Source organism: Cebus imitator, unplaced genomic scaffold, assembly GCF_001604975.1.
Source record: "Cebus imitator isolate Cc_AM_T3 unplaced genomic scaffold, Cebus_imitator-1.0 Scaffold200, whole genome shotgun sequence".
In the NCBI taxonomy this organism is placed as follows: Eukaryota; Metazoa; Chordata; class Mammalia; order Primates; family Cebidae; genus Cebus; species Cebus imitator.
The window spans coordinates 1,938,151-1,951,229 of record NW_016107515.1 but is presented as its reverse complement, the minus strand read 5'-3'; the positions used below and the strand labels follow the sequence as shown (position 1 = coordinate 1,951,229).

General features: G+C 39.9%; 1 protein-coding gene and 1 non-coding gene across 5 annotated transcripts in view; one reads left to right on the top strand and one right to left on the bottom strand.

Annotated features, from left to right (window-relative positions):
* The window catches only part of RANBP17 (RAN binding protein 17), a 392,711-nt gene that overhangs the window by 299,808 nt on the left and 79,824 nt on the right, over positions 1–13,079 (top strand). For all 4 annotated transcript variants that reach the window (XR_001830698.2, XM_017547691.2, XM_017547690.2 and 1 more), the window contains one exon: positions 7,663–7,770. Coding sequence is in view for 3 of the 4 variants with exons in the window: in XM_017547691.2 (XP_017403180.1) it covers positions 7,663–7,770 (108 nt within the window). In the remaining variant the exon portion in view is untranslated. The remainder of the gene's footprint in view (positions 1–7,662; positions 7,771–13,079) is intronic.
* On the bottom strand, positions 2,973–3,077 carry LOC119474002. The gene has a single exon (XR_005203284.1). It is a non-coding gene; the product is annotated as a U6 spliceosomal RNA (small nuclear RNA).

Genomic DNA, 13,079 nt, shown 5'->3' with positions numbered 1-13,079 from the left:
GGAACGCAACATTAAGAAAACACCTTATCTTGCAGTGCATCTAATCACCTTGTTTAAACTTTTCCTAGATCGTACTTAAACTGAAGTACCAAAAATCCAGAAGGAAGTTGGGAAAATAATTCAGGAATTTGTATGACATTATTTTCTCATACACAGTCTTTTGTTAAAATCTGATGGTTGAGTTCACTGACAGGAAGTCAGTGCTGTTTATTAATGTGTATAAACATATTATACAACAGCAAGGCAAGATAACAAGATATGTAGAGGAGCACAAACTTTGGAATAGCACAGTCTTAGACTCCAGTCCTGGATTCACCACTTAAACAGTGGGTCTTGGGTAAGTGACCAAACATCTCAGAATCACAATTTTGCCTGCCATAAAGCAAGACTAATAATACCTAACTCACAGGTGTGTTGTGAGAAGTGTCATGATTCTGTTATTCTGTAAAGGGCCCCAGTACAGTGGCTGTCATCAAGTAAATACAGTCGTTGTTAGTTCCTTTCCCTGATACGTAATGAGACAATGAAATCCCATTTGCTCACTTACTCAGCAAAGTGGGCTAAGGACCGGGCTAGGTTCATGAGGAATACAGATCCTACCCCCAACAAAGTTTGATATTTACATAAATTGCTATAATAATGTATAGAAAGTGCTGCGAGCCATAACAAACATATAAACAGGGCAGTGAATGCATTTAGCTGGGGAATCAGGAAGGTCTCTGGAAAGGTGAAGGTGTTTCCCTGGGTCTCACCAAATAAATAGGATTGGACCATATGGAAAAAGGAAGGAGCACCGGTTTTCAGTTGACCTAGGCATCAGGTTTAGGGAGTCAGTAGTGAAGATATTTTGTTAGAGATACCACTCATTTCGTGGTTGGAAATGTAGGTTGTTCGGGACTCTTGAATATCAGTCTCAGGAATGTAGACCCTTATTCCATAGGTATAAGGGTCTAAATTATAAAGCAACTAGTGGTTTTGATTGACTTAACAAAATCAGAATTGTTTTCAAGAAGAAAGTAATTGGCAATATCATTTTGGGCAAACTGAAATAGAGAGGAAAGTACAGCTGAAAATTCACTGTTCAGCAAGCATTGTTTTTTTCATTTCATTTCTGTGCCAGGCAAAAGAAATGCAAGAATGAATAAAATGATGTCTCTCTTTATTTTAATTTTACTTTAAGATCTGGGATACATGTGCAGATCTTACAGGATTGTTACATAGGTATGCACATGCCATGGTGGTCTGTTGCCTCCATCCCCCCGTCACCCACATTAGGTACTTCTCCTAATGTTATCCCTCCCCAATCCCCCCACCCCCTGCTATCCCTCTTCTAGTCCCCCAACCCCCAACAGACCCCAGTGTGTGATGTTCCCCTCCCTGTAGCATGTGTTCTCATGTTCTCATTGTTCAACACCCACTTATGAGTGAGAACATGCAGTGTTTGGTTTTCTGTTCTTGTGTCAGTTTGCTGAGAATGATGGTTTTCAGAGTCATCCATGTCCCTGCAAAGGACATGAACTCATCCTTTTTTATTGCTGCATAGTATTCCATGGTGTATTTGTGCCACATTTTCTTTATCCAGTCTATCATTGATGGGCATTTGGGTTTTTTTCCAAGTCTTTGCTATTGTAAACAGTGCCATAGTGAACATACGTGTGCATGTGTCTTTATAATAGATCAATTTATAATCCTTTGGGTATATATGCAGTAATGGGATTGCTGGGACAAATGGTATTTCTATTTCTAGATATTTGAGGAATTGCGACACTGTATTCCACAGTGGTTGAACTCCCACCAACAGTGTAAAAGTGTTCCTATTTCCCCAAATCCTCTCCTGCATCTTTTGTCTCCAGATTTTTTAATGATCGCCATTCTAACTGGTGTAAGATGATATCTCAATGTGGTTTTGATTTGTGTTTCTCTAATGACTAGTGATTATGAGCATTTTTTCATGTTTGTTGGCCACATAAATGTCTTCTTTTGAAGTGTCTGTTCATATCTTTCACCCACTTTTGATGGGGTTGTTTTTTTCTTGTAAATCTGTTTTAGTTCTTTGTAGATTCTGGATATTAGCCCTTTGTCAGATGGGTAGCTTGCAAAACTTTTTTCCCATTCTGTTGGTTCCCAGTTCATTCTAATGATTGTTTCTTTTGCTGTGCAGAAGAGCTTAAGTTTAATTAGATCCCATTTGTCAATTTTGGCTTTTGTTGCCATTGCTTTTGGTGTTTTAGTCATAAAGTCCTTGCCTATGCCTATGCCCTGATTGGTATTGCCTAAGTTATCTTCTAGGGTTTTTATGCTGTTAGGTCTTATGTTTAAATCTTTAATCCATCTTGAGTTAATTTTTGTATAAGGTTTAAGGAAGGGGTTCAGTCTCAGCTTTCTGCACATGGCTAGCCAGTTTTCCCAACACCATTTATTAAACAGGGAATCCTTTTCCCATTGCTTGTTTTTGTCCAGTTTGTCAAAGATCAGATGGTTGTAGATGTGTGGCGATAATTCCAAGGCCTCTGTTCTTTTCCATTCTGTTTTTGTACCAGTACCATGCTGTTTTGATTACTGTAGCCTTGTAGTATAGTTTGAAGTCAGGTAGCTTAATGCCTCCAGCTTTATTCTTTTTGCTCAGGATTGTCTTGGCTATGTGGGCTCTATTTTGGCTCCATATGAAGTTTAAGGTGGTTCTTTCCAGTTCTGTGAAGAAGGTCAATGATAGTTTGATAGGGATAACATTGAATCTGTAAATAACTTTGGACAGTATGGCCATTTTCATGATATTGATTCTTCCTAACCATGAGCATGGAATGTTTTTCCATCTGTTTGTGGCCTCTCTTCTTTCCTTGAGCAGTGGTTTGTAGTTCTCCTTGAAGAGGTCCTTTGTGTCCTTTGTTAGTTGTATTCCTAGGTATCTTATTCTCTTTGTAGCAATTGTGAATGGGAGTTTGCTCATGATTTGGCTTTCTGTTTGTCTGTTAAAAAATATGGAACACCACAAATTTGCATGTCATCCTTGCACAGGAGCCATGCTAATCTTCTCTGTATTGTTCCAATTTTAGTATATGTGCTGCCATGGCGAACACAAAATGATCACTCGTTAGAAGCCCACTATCTAGTTGATTTACGCATGACTAATAAACAATAAAATGTCAGTGTGTTATAACAAAGATGCATGCAAAGGGCTATATGAGCATGTATGAGAAAAAGAGCAGTGCTTTTTGCAAGATAGAGAAGGGCTCTCAGAATAAGTAAAAGTTGAGCTAAGCCTTGCAAGATGGAAAAGCATTTGCCAGACACAAGAGAGGAAAGGCTTCCAGCAGCAGTCCCTTTGTGAACAAAGGTTCAGATGTTTACATATACATGGATTACCTTTAAACTCTGAACTGGCAGGCTGTTTCTATTCTGGAGCCACATCCCCAAAGCCTTGTCTCCTAACACTTTTAATGAAAACTTTCTTGCCTTCTGGTACTAACAACTGATGGATGGATGGATGAATGGATGGATGGATGGATGGATGCATGGATGCATGGATGCATGGATGGATGCATGCATGGATGGATGGATGGGTGGATGGATGGATGGTTGGATGGATGCATGCATGCATGGATGGATGCGTGGATGGATGGATGGATGGATGGATGGATGGATGGATGCGTGGATGGACGGATGAATGGATGTTGTAAAGAAGCAAACCTGATATTTTTCACATTTTCATTTTTTCTGTCCAATAAGGCAATGTCATATCATTAATGCCTTTGATTTTTAATTTATCTGTTATGGACCTTAGAAATTCATTGAGAAAGTCTCAATGAAAGCTGTTAGATCTGGGCGTCTTCTACCTAAGGGCTCCTGTTCTCTTCTTCCTGCTTGTATATACATAGTCCACACAAGGCCACTGGAAAATTAAACTCCTAGAGTGGGTTCTGGTTTCACCCTGTAATTGAGCCTGGCACTCTAACTCTGCAGCCCTTTTAACCTCTCTGTTGAGTAGACCTCTACTCTGCTTTTCAATGATCACTCATTTTCTCTGTGGCAGTCACCTCTGTCAGAAGCATATTAGAATTGGCACCACTCTGATTCAACACAGAAAAAGGAGCATCCCCTTCTATCTCCTGGCCTTATCCCATAGTGAATGCTGTGTGCTCTGAAAAATGTCATGGTTCTAATGCCATTATAGAATGCCTTGCAGAGATCTGTGTGTGCCTCTGGTATTCTTAGGTTCTGAGATTTGGGTTGAATCCATATTCTCATGAGCCTTCCAAATGCATTCCCACTAATGATCTCTGAATTTGTACTCAGTAGGTCCCTTACTGGAATATTTTCTCACCTGTGTTCCAGTGGCACTGTTTCAGAATTTCTGTACTCAAAGCCTCCCTATTCTATGTCTGCTACCCTGATTTGAGCATGTGTTCCCCAAGATTAAAAGCCATATCTTCCTGGCTGAGCACAGTGGCTCACACCTGTAATCCCAGCACTTTGGGAGGCTGAGGTGGGCGAATTCAAAGTCACGAGATTGAGACCATCCTTGCCAACGTGGTGAAACTCCATCTGTACTAAAAATACAAAAATTACCTGGGCATGGTGACACACATGTATAGTCCCAGCTAGTCGGGAGGCTGAGGCAGGAGAATCGCTTGAACCTGGGAGGCGGAGGTTGCAGTGAGCCGAGATCATGCCACTGCATTCCCACCTGGTGACAGAGCAAGACTCTGTTTCAAAAAAAAAAAGTTATATCTTCCTTAACTCTGGATTCTCAGCCCTTAGCATAGTACATAGCATATGGTATCTACATCTACCAAAAGTAACAGTTTTTCTAATCCATAGAAACAAAACAGTCAGTTGTCTGACAAGTCAATATAAAGTTAATCAAGTGGACTGACTTTATTTCTGTTATTTTCATCTAACTGAAACCTTAGTGTCACATATACACTCACTTCTTATCCCCCTTCCCTGCCTTATTTTCCTTTTTAGTACTACTTTTTTGAGACTAGTGTCACTCTGTCACCTAGGCTGAAGTGCAATGGTGCAATCATGGCTCACTGCAACCTCCGCCTGCAGGGTTCAAGCAATTCTCGTTCCTCAGCCTCCCCAGTAGGTGGGATTATAGGCAAGTGCCACCATGCCTGGCTAATTTTTGTATTTTTAGTAGAGATGGGATTTCACCATGTTGCCCAGGCTGGTCTTAAACCCGTGGCCTTGAGTGATCCTCCTGCCTCAGCCTCCCAAAGCGCTGGGATTATAGGTGTGAGCCACCAGGCCAGGCTTTCTTTGTAGTACTTTCTAATGTATATTTATTGTGTTTACTTTCTGTCTTATTAGAATATAAATTCCATGAGGGTAGGGATTTCTTCTTCTTTTTATTCATTTATTTTTTTTTTATTGGTGTCTCTGGAGAGTGTCAAACACTGCTTGTTACAGTATAGGGCTTGAGAAAATAATTGATAAGAAAACAGTTTCAGCATATACAAATGCAGGCTTAACATGGTATGCATGTCTAATAGGAGAAAGTACTGCTTTTTGCACTTTTTGGAAGCATACCACTCTTTTTTTTTTTTTTTTTTTTTGAGATGGAGTTTCGCTCTTGTTACCCAGGCTGGAGTGCAATGGAGCGATCTCGGCTCACCGCAACCTCCGCCTCCTGGGTTCAAGCAATTCTCCTGCCTCAGCCTCCTGAGTAGCTGGGATTACGGGCATGCGCCACCATGCCCAGCTAATTTTTTGTAGTTTTAGTAGAGACGGGGTTTCACCATGTTGACCAGGATGGTCTCGATCTCTTGACCTCATGATCCACCCGCCTCGGCCTCCCAAAGTGCTGGAATTACAGGCGTGAGCCACCGCGCCCGGCCGCATACCACTCTTAAAGTTACAGGTGGCTTATTTTCATTGAACATCATGTGAACTGTTTTCTACAGCTTCAAAGTGAAATACACAATGAAATAGTCCTAATCACATAAGCTACACTTCATGTTTAGGTTGCAAGTTTATAGCAACGAATATTTATTGAAATCTGTTTTATGCCAGGCCATGCATTCAACAAGAACTTAGTATATGCCCTCAAAAAGGTTGTAATAGGAGAGATATACAAGTACTGTGATTGTGCTAGCACAGAGTTCCACCACCATGCGCAGAAGACACTTCTAAACCGTTAGGGAGAGGTAGGAGCAAGAGCATGTGATGTCAGAGGAGGCTTCCTGGGATAGTTGACACCTATATTGAAATCTGACATTCAAATAGAAATTAGCAGGAAAGTAGTAAGTTCTCTCTTCTTTAGAAACCCACTGTCTAATGGGGCAGACAAATAACACAAGCCACCAACCCTAACATACTGTGTTATAAGAGAGATACAGTCACGAGTGCTCATGGAACATAGATGAGGAAGAGACTAATGCCTTTGGATAAAATAGAGAAGACATCCCAGGGAAGGTAAAACTTGAGCTTGGTATTGAAAAACAGGGATATGTTAGACAGAAGAAGTGGTTTATAAGGGAATGGAGACAACTGGCATTAGTGGGTTTTCAAGGAGTTATGAAAAGCTAAATCATAGAGCAGAAATGCTAACAGATAAAGCCGGAGGTAGGCAAGAACCAAATCTTAAAGGACCTTGAATGCCATGCTAAGGAGTTTGAAATTTATTCTAAGAACAGGGAAGAAAATTATGATGATCTGACTGTGAAGATTTCTACCCAGACCACACCGAAATGAAACACCATTAAGTGATTCAGTTTAGCATTTTGATCAAAAACAAAAGACAAGTATGCTGGAAAACATCAGAAAGAGACTTGAGGATTGGGAAAAGAAAAGAGAAATGAAGGCAGTGACATAGAGTTTTTCTGCTACAGTTTGGGACCTCAGTCCTATATTCATGTGCCTACTTGGCAAAGAGATGGCCAGTGTTGATTAAAGGGCCAGTGGAGCTGAGTCTGTTTTCCAGGTTCTGATGGTCTTCAGCATAGACTTATCAGAGGCATATACTCCTTCGTATTAATAAGGATGTTAGCAAATTTCTCCTTGTGTGTACATGGGACTATCTTTAGTGACACTGATGTTTAGTAGATTAATAATTACCCAAATGTTTTCTTCAAGCCAACATCCCAGATGTTCCTTGGAGCTACACTGAGACCAAAAAGAGCAATTCAACAACTTTTTTTAAAAAAGAAGAATGTAATTTTGAAACTGAGAGATACATATATAAGGTTTATTATGACTAGTTCCTTCTACTTTTGCGTATTTTTTAATTTCACAATAAAAATATTTTTTAGTAGTATAGTACCCAAGAAACTGATAATAATAACTCAAATATCTTTTTATCCTCATTAACTAAATTTATTTTCCTTTCCTACAACATTAGGCATGATTCTTTAAATGTGCTGCTTACATGATACTTTAAAAGTACGTATTTTATTTATACAGTATTCTAAGAACAAAGCAATATAACATGTAGGATATGTTACAAATAAGAGCATATCGTTGGCAGCCCCAAGAATGTATGTATATCTGTGCAGTTTAGGGAGAGCAATTTAAAAAATGCCATTGTATAGTATAAATGTAGAACAAATTAGTGTAAACATAGAAAACATGGATTCCTTTTTTATTTTTTTTTTTAGCGGCACTAATTTTAGGAACAGTATTTCTTTAGACCCTTAAATTCTTTAACAGGCTTTATAAAAGATACCCAACATATCTTCCCATTCTTCAGAACGCCATTGAACGGTGGTATGGAGAGCCAGCATGTACGACTCCCATCTTGAAACTTATGGCAGAACTGATGCAAAACAGGTAAGTAGTGTGACAGGCAGTGAAAAAAACAATCTCCTATTAGCAGAAATCTCCAACAGTCAGACTTTTCTTCTTGATTTGTGTATTTATTTTCAAGGTAGTTAGCAAGATCCGGGAACCAAGACTTAAGATGATTGGTGAAAACAGAATTAGAGACATAAGATTGAGGCCTTTTGAGAGAAAGAAGTATAGTATACTTGGTGGTCTATGGGGACTATGGGAAATGGAAAAGAAATTGGAAGACCACAGCCGCCGTTATTTAAAATATTCAAAGGCACAAAATGGAGGAGGACAGCTATTTTAACCATTTCACTGCTTAAATGCAATTCTATATAATTTTAAAGCAGGAAAGAAGTTTAGAGGCCTCTGAGTTGAGATGCTTTATTTGATGGATAAGGAAGATGATTCTCACAGCAATTCATGGGAACATAGTTTGCCTCAGAAGCTCTGGGAATTATTCCTGCTTTCACTTCTAAGCTATGCTTCTTCCTCTGTGCCAAGATGCATGTATTTGGTTGATTTATACACTCACAATTTTCATTGAAAGAGCAACTATAATACTTCTCTGAATTTGCCCAGTTGACCTCGTAATTTGCATAGACTGGCAGAAATTCAAATATTCTGCATATAAATGTTAACGAAGATGTAGCGAAAAGAGAAAATCTGGCAATGAGCTAATTGGGTTTTAAATATGTCATTGTGGATATGGCTTAGCACCAAATTACCTGTCACTTAGCCATCCTGTTTCATCAGTTCCCCTTTGTAGACTGTGTGTTTCATAGGGAGGTATCCAGACAGGGAAAGGATATATGTTGCAGTTCTAATTTTGTCTCTGGTGCCGAGTTTTTCACAGCAATCATTTAAAATGTTTACCCTAAAATAAGAGGTGGAAAAATACCTTGCAAATAAAAAAATGTGAGCATCATTTTTTTTAACGCTGTTCATTTTTAAAAGCCACTTTCATAGGTGCCTTAAATATTAAAGGAAGGGTGACTGTGTCTTTTATATTAGAAATTTAGTTTCTTTTAAAATTACATTTAATTTTTTCAGCCAGAAAATTGATATTATATGTTACTGATATAACATTTAATATTAAAGGAAGAAAACCATTACATTGTATATTTATAAAGTATTTTATGTCAGCCATAGGCAAATGATTTTTTTTTTTTAATTTTACTTTAAGTTCTGGGATACATGTGCAGAATGTGCAGGTTTGTCACATAGGTATAGAAGTGCCATGGTGGTTTGCTGCACCCATCAACCCGTCATCTAGGTTTTAAGCCCCACATGTGTTAGTTATTTGTCCTAATGCTCTTCCTCCCCCTGCCCCCAACCCCGTGACAGCCCCCAGTGTGTGATGTTCCCCTCCCTGTGTCCATGTGTTCTCATGGTTCAACTCCCACTTATGAGTGAAAACATGCAGTGTATGGTTTTCTGTTCCTGTGTTAGTTTACTGAGAATGATTATTTCCAGCTTTATCCATGTCCCTGCAAAGGACATGAACTCATTCTTTTTTATGGCTGCATAATATTCCATGGTGTGTATATGTGCCACATTTTCTTTATCCAGTCTGTCATTGGTGGGCATTTGGGTTGGTTCCAAGTCTTCTCCATTGTAAATAGTGCTGCAATAAACATACATGTGAATGTGTCTTTATAATTCTTTGGGTATATACCCAGTAATGGGATTGCTGGGTCAAATGGTGTTTCTGATATAGATCCTTGAGAAATCACCACACTGTCTTCCACAATGGTTGAACTAATTTATACTCCCACCAATAGTCTAAAAGTGTTCTTATTTCTCCACACCCTCTCCAACATCTGTTGTTTCCTGACTTTTTAATAATCACCATTCTAACTGGCATGAAATGACATCTCATTTGTTTAGTTTTGCATTTCTCTAATGACCACTGATGATGAGCTTTTATTTCATATATTCGTTGGCCGCATAAATGTCTTCTTTTGCGAAGTGTCTGTTCATATCCTATGCCCACTTTTTGATGGGGTTATTTGTTTTTTTCTTGTACATTTGTTTAAGTTCTTCATAGACTCCAGATATTAGAACTTTGTCAGATTGGTAGCATACAAAAATTTCTTTGATTCTCTAGGTTGCCTGTTCACTCTGCTGATAGTTTCTTTGGCTGTGCAGAAGCTCTTTAGTTTGATTAGATCCCATTTGTCAATTTTGGCTTTTGTAGAAATTGCTTTTGGTGTTTTTATCATGAAATCTTTGCCCATGCCTATATCCTGAATGGTATTGCCTAGGTTTTCTTCTGGAGTTTTTATTGTTTTGGGTTTTACATTTAAGTCTTTAATCTATCTTGAGTTAATTTTTTTATATGGTGTAAGGAAGGGGTCCAGTTTCAGTTTTCTGCATATGGCTAGCCAGTTTTCCCAGTACCACTTACTAAATAGGAGATCTTTTCCCCATTGCTTGTTATCATCAGGTAGTTAAAGATCAGATGGTTGTAGATGTGTGGTGTTATTTCTGAGGCCTCTTCTGTTCCATTGGTCTATATATCTGTTTTGGTGCCAGTACCATGCTGTTTTGGTTACTGTAGCCTTGTAGTATAGTTTAAAGTCAAGTAGCATGATGCCTCCAGCTTGTTCTTTTTGTTTAGGATTGTCTTGGCTATATGGGCTCTTTTTCGTTTCCATATGAAATTTAAAGTAGCTTTTTCTAGTTCTGTGAAGAAAGTCACTGGTAGCTTGATGGGAATAGCATTGAATGTATAAATTACTTTGAGCAGTATGGCCATATTCACAATATTGATTTCTTCCTATCCATGAGCATGGAATGTTTTTCCATTTGTTTATATTCTGTCGTATTTCCCTGAACAGTGGTTCATAGCTGTCCCCGAAGAGGTCCTTCACATTCCTTATAAGTTGTATTCCTAGGTATTTTACTCGCTTTATGGCAATTGTGAATGGGAAATTCACTCATGAGTTTGCTCTCTGCTTGTCTATTGTTGCATAGGAATGCTTGTGGGTTTTGCACATTGATTTTGTGCTCTGAGACTTTGCTGAAATTGCTTATCAGCTTAAGGAGTTTTTGGACTGAGATGATGGGGTTTTCTAAATATACAATCATATCTTCTGCAGACAGAGACAATTTGACTTTCTCTATTCCTACGCTCTTTATTTCTTTCTCTAGTATTGGCAAGAACTTCTAATACTATGTTGAACAGGAATGGTGAGGGCATCCTTGTCTTGTGCAGGTTTTCAAAGGGAATGCTTCCAACTTTTGCACATTCAGTATAATATTGGCTATGGGTAAATAGCTCTTATTATTTTGAGATATGTTCCATCAATACCTATTTTTTTTAGAGCTTTTAGCATGAAAGGATGTTGAATTTTATTGAAGGCCTCTTCTGCATCTATTGAGATAATCATGTGGTTTTTTGTCATTGGTTCTGTTTATGTGGCTTATGTTTATTGATTTGCATATGTTGAACCAGCCTTGCATCCCAGGGATGAAGCTGACTTCATCATGATGGATAAGCTTTTTGATGTGCTGCTGGATTTGGTTTGCCAGTATTTTATTGAGGATTTCACATCAATGTTCATCAAGGATACTGGCCTGAAATTTTCTTTTTTGTGTGTGTCTCTGACATGTTTTGGGATCAGGATGATGCTGGCCTCATATAATGAGTTAGGAAAGAGTCCTTCTTTTTCTATTATTTGGAACAGTTTCAGAAAGAATGGTACTAGCCGCCCCTTCCTTCATGTTCTCTGTCTCAGAGAAATGGGGGTTTTGTCTGTAGGCCCCTGACTGGGGCTGTTACCTTTCCTTCAGAGATGCCCTGCCCAGTGAGGAGGAACCTAGAGAAGCAGTCTGACCACAGCTACTTTGCCACACCCAGCCCAGACCTCCCAACCTCCTTAGCTCTGTCAAGGGAAAACCACATACTAAAGGCTCAGTAATGGCAGACGCCCTGCTCGCCACCAAGCTCGGTTGTCCCAGGTCAACTTCAGACTGATGTGCTAGCAACGAGGCTTCAAGCCAGTGGTTCTTAGCTTGCTGGACTCTGTGGGAGTGGGACCCACTAAGCGAGACCCCTTGGCTCCCTGGCTTCAGCCCCCTTTCCAGGGGAGTGAACGGTTCTGTCTCACTGGGGTTGGGTTCCAGGCACCACTGGAGTATGAACAATTTCCTGCAGCTAGCTCAGTGTCTGCCCAAACAGCTGCCCAGTTTTGTGCTTGAAACCCAGGGTCCTGGTGGTGTAGGCACACAAGGGAATCTCCTGATCTGCAGATTGCAAAAACCTTGGGAAAGCATACTAATCCGGCTGGGTAGCACATTCCCTCATGGTTTCCCTTGGCTCGGGGAGAGAGGTCCCTGGCTCCTTGCGCTTCCTGGGTGAAGCGATACCCCACTCTACCCCACCCTGCTTCCGCTCATCCTCCATGGGTTCAACCCACTGCCTAACCAGTCCCAATGAGATGAACCGGGTACCTCAGTTAGAAATTCAGAAATCACCCGCCTTCTGCATTGGTCTTCCTGGGAGCTGTAGACCGGAGCTATTCCTATTCGGCCCTCATGGCCCTTCCCGAGATGATTGTTTGTTTGTTTGTTTGTTTGGGAGTCTCGCTCTGTTGCCCAGGCTGGAGTGCAGTGGTGGGATCTCGGCTCACTGCAACCTCCCGCTACCGGGTTCAAGTGATTCTTCTGCCTCAGCCTCCCAAATAGCTGGGATTACAGACGTCTGCCACCACACCCAGCTAATCTTTTTGTATTTTTAGTAGAGACAGGGTTTCTCCATGTTGGCCAGGCTGGTCTTGAACTCCTGACCTCATGATCCACCCACCTCGCCCTCCCAAAGTGCTGCGATTACAAGTGTAAGCCACCACACCCGGCCCGGATGATTCTTATCTAGCACAATTGTCTTAAGAATTAACTTGTGAAATTATTTCAGAAAATGTTATCTTGTCTATATTTCTCTAGAATTTAATGCAAATTATGTATATGCATTTCTTTAATCAGAACTTGTATACCAACAATCAGATGTTCATAATAATATTTCTAATACATAATCATTTTACTTAATACTAACGCATTTTGAAAAAGCATGGAAAAGCAAAAATGTGTCTTATTCTTGGTAAGCGGGTATTTAGCAATGTCTTGCTTTTTAGTAGTTTTTGTTTTGCTAACCTTTTTTTTTAAAATGCCACTATTTCTTAAAAGCCAAAGCAATGTTTAAAAAGCAAATATTGGCCGGGCGCGGTGGCTCAAGCCTGTAATCCCAGCACATTGGGAGGCCGAGGCGGGTGGATCACGAGGTCAGGAGATCGAGATCATCCTGGTCAACA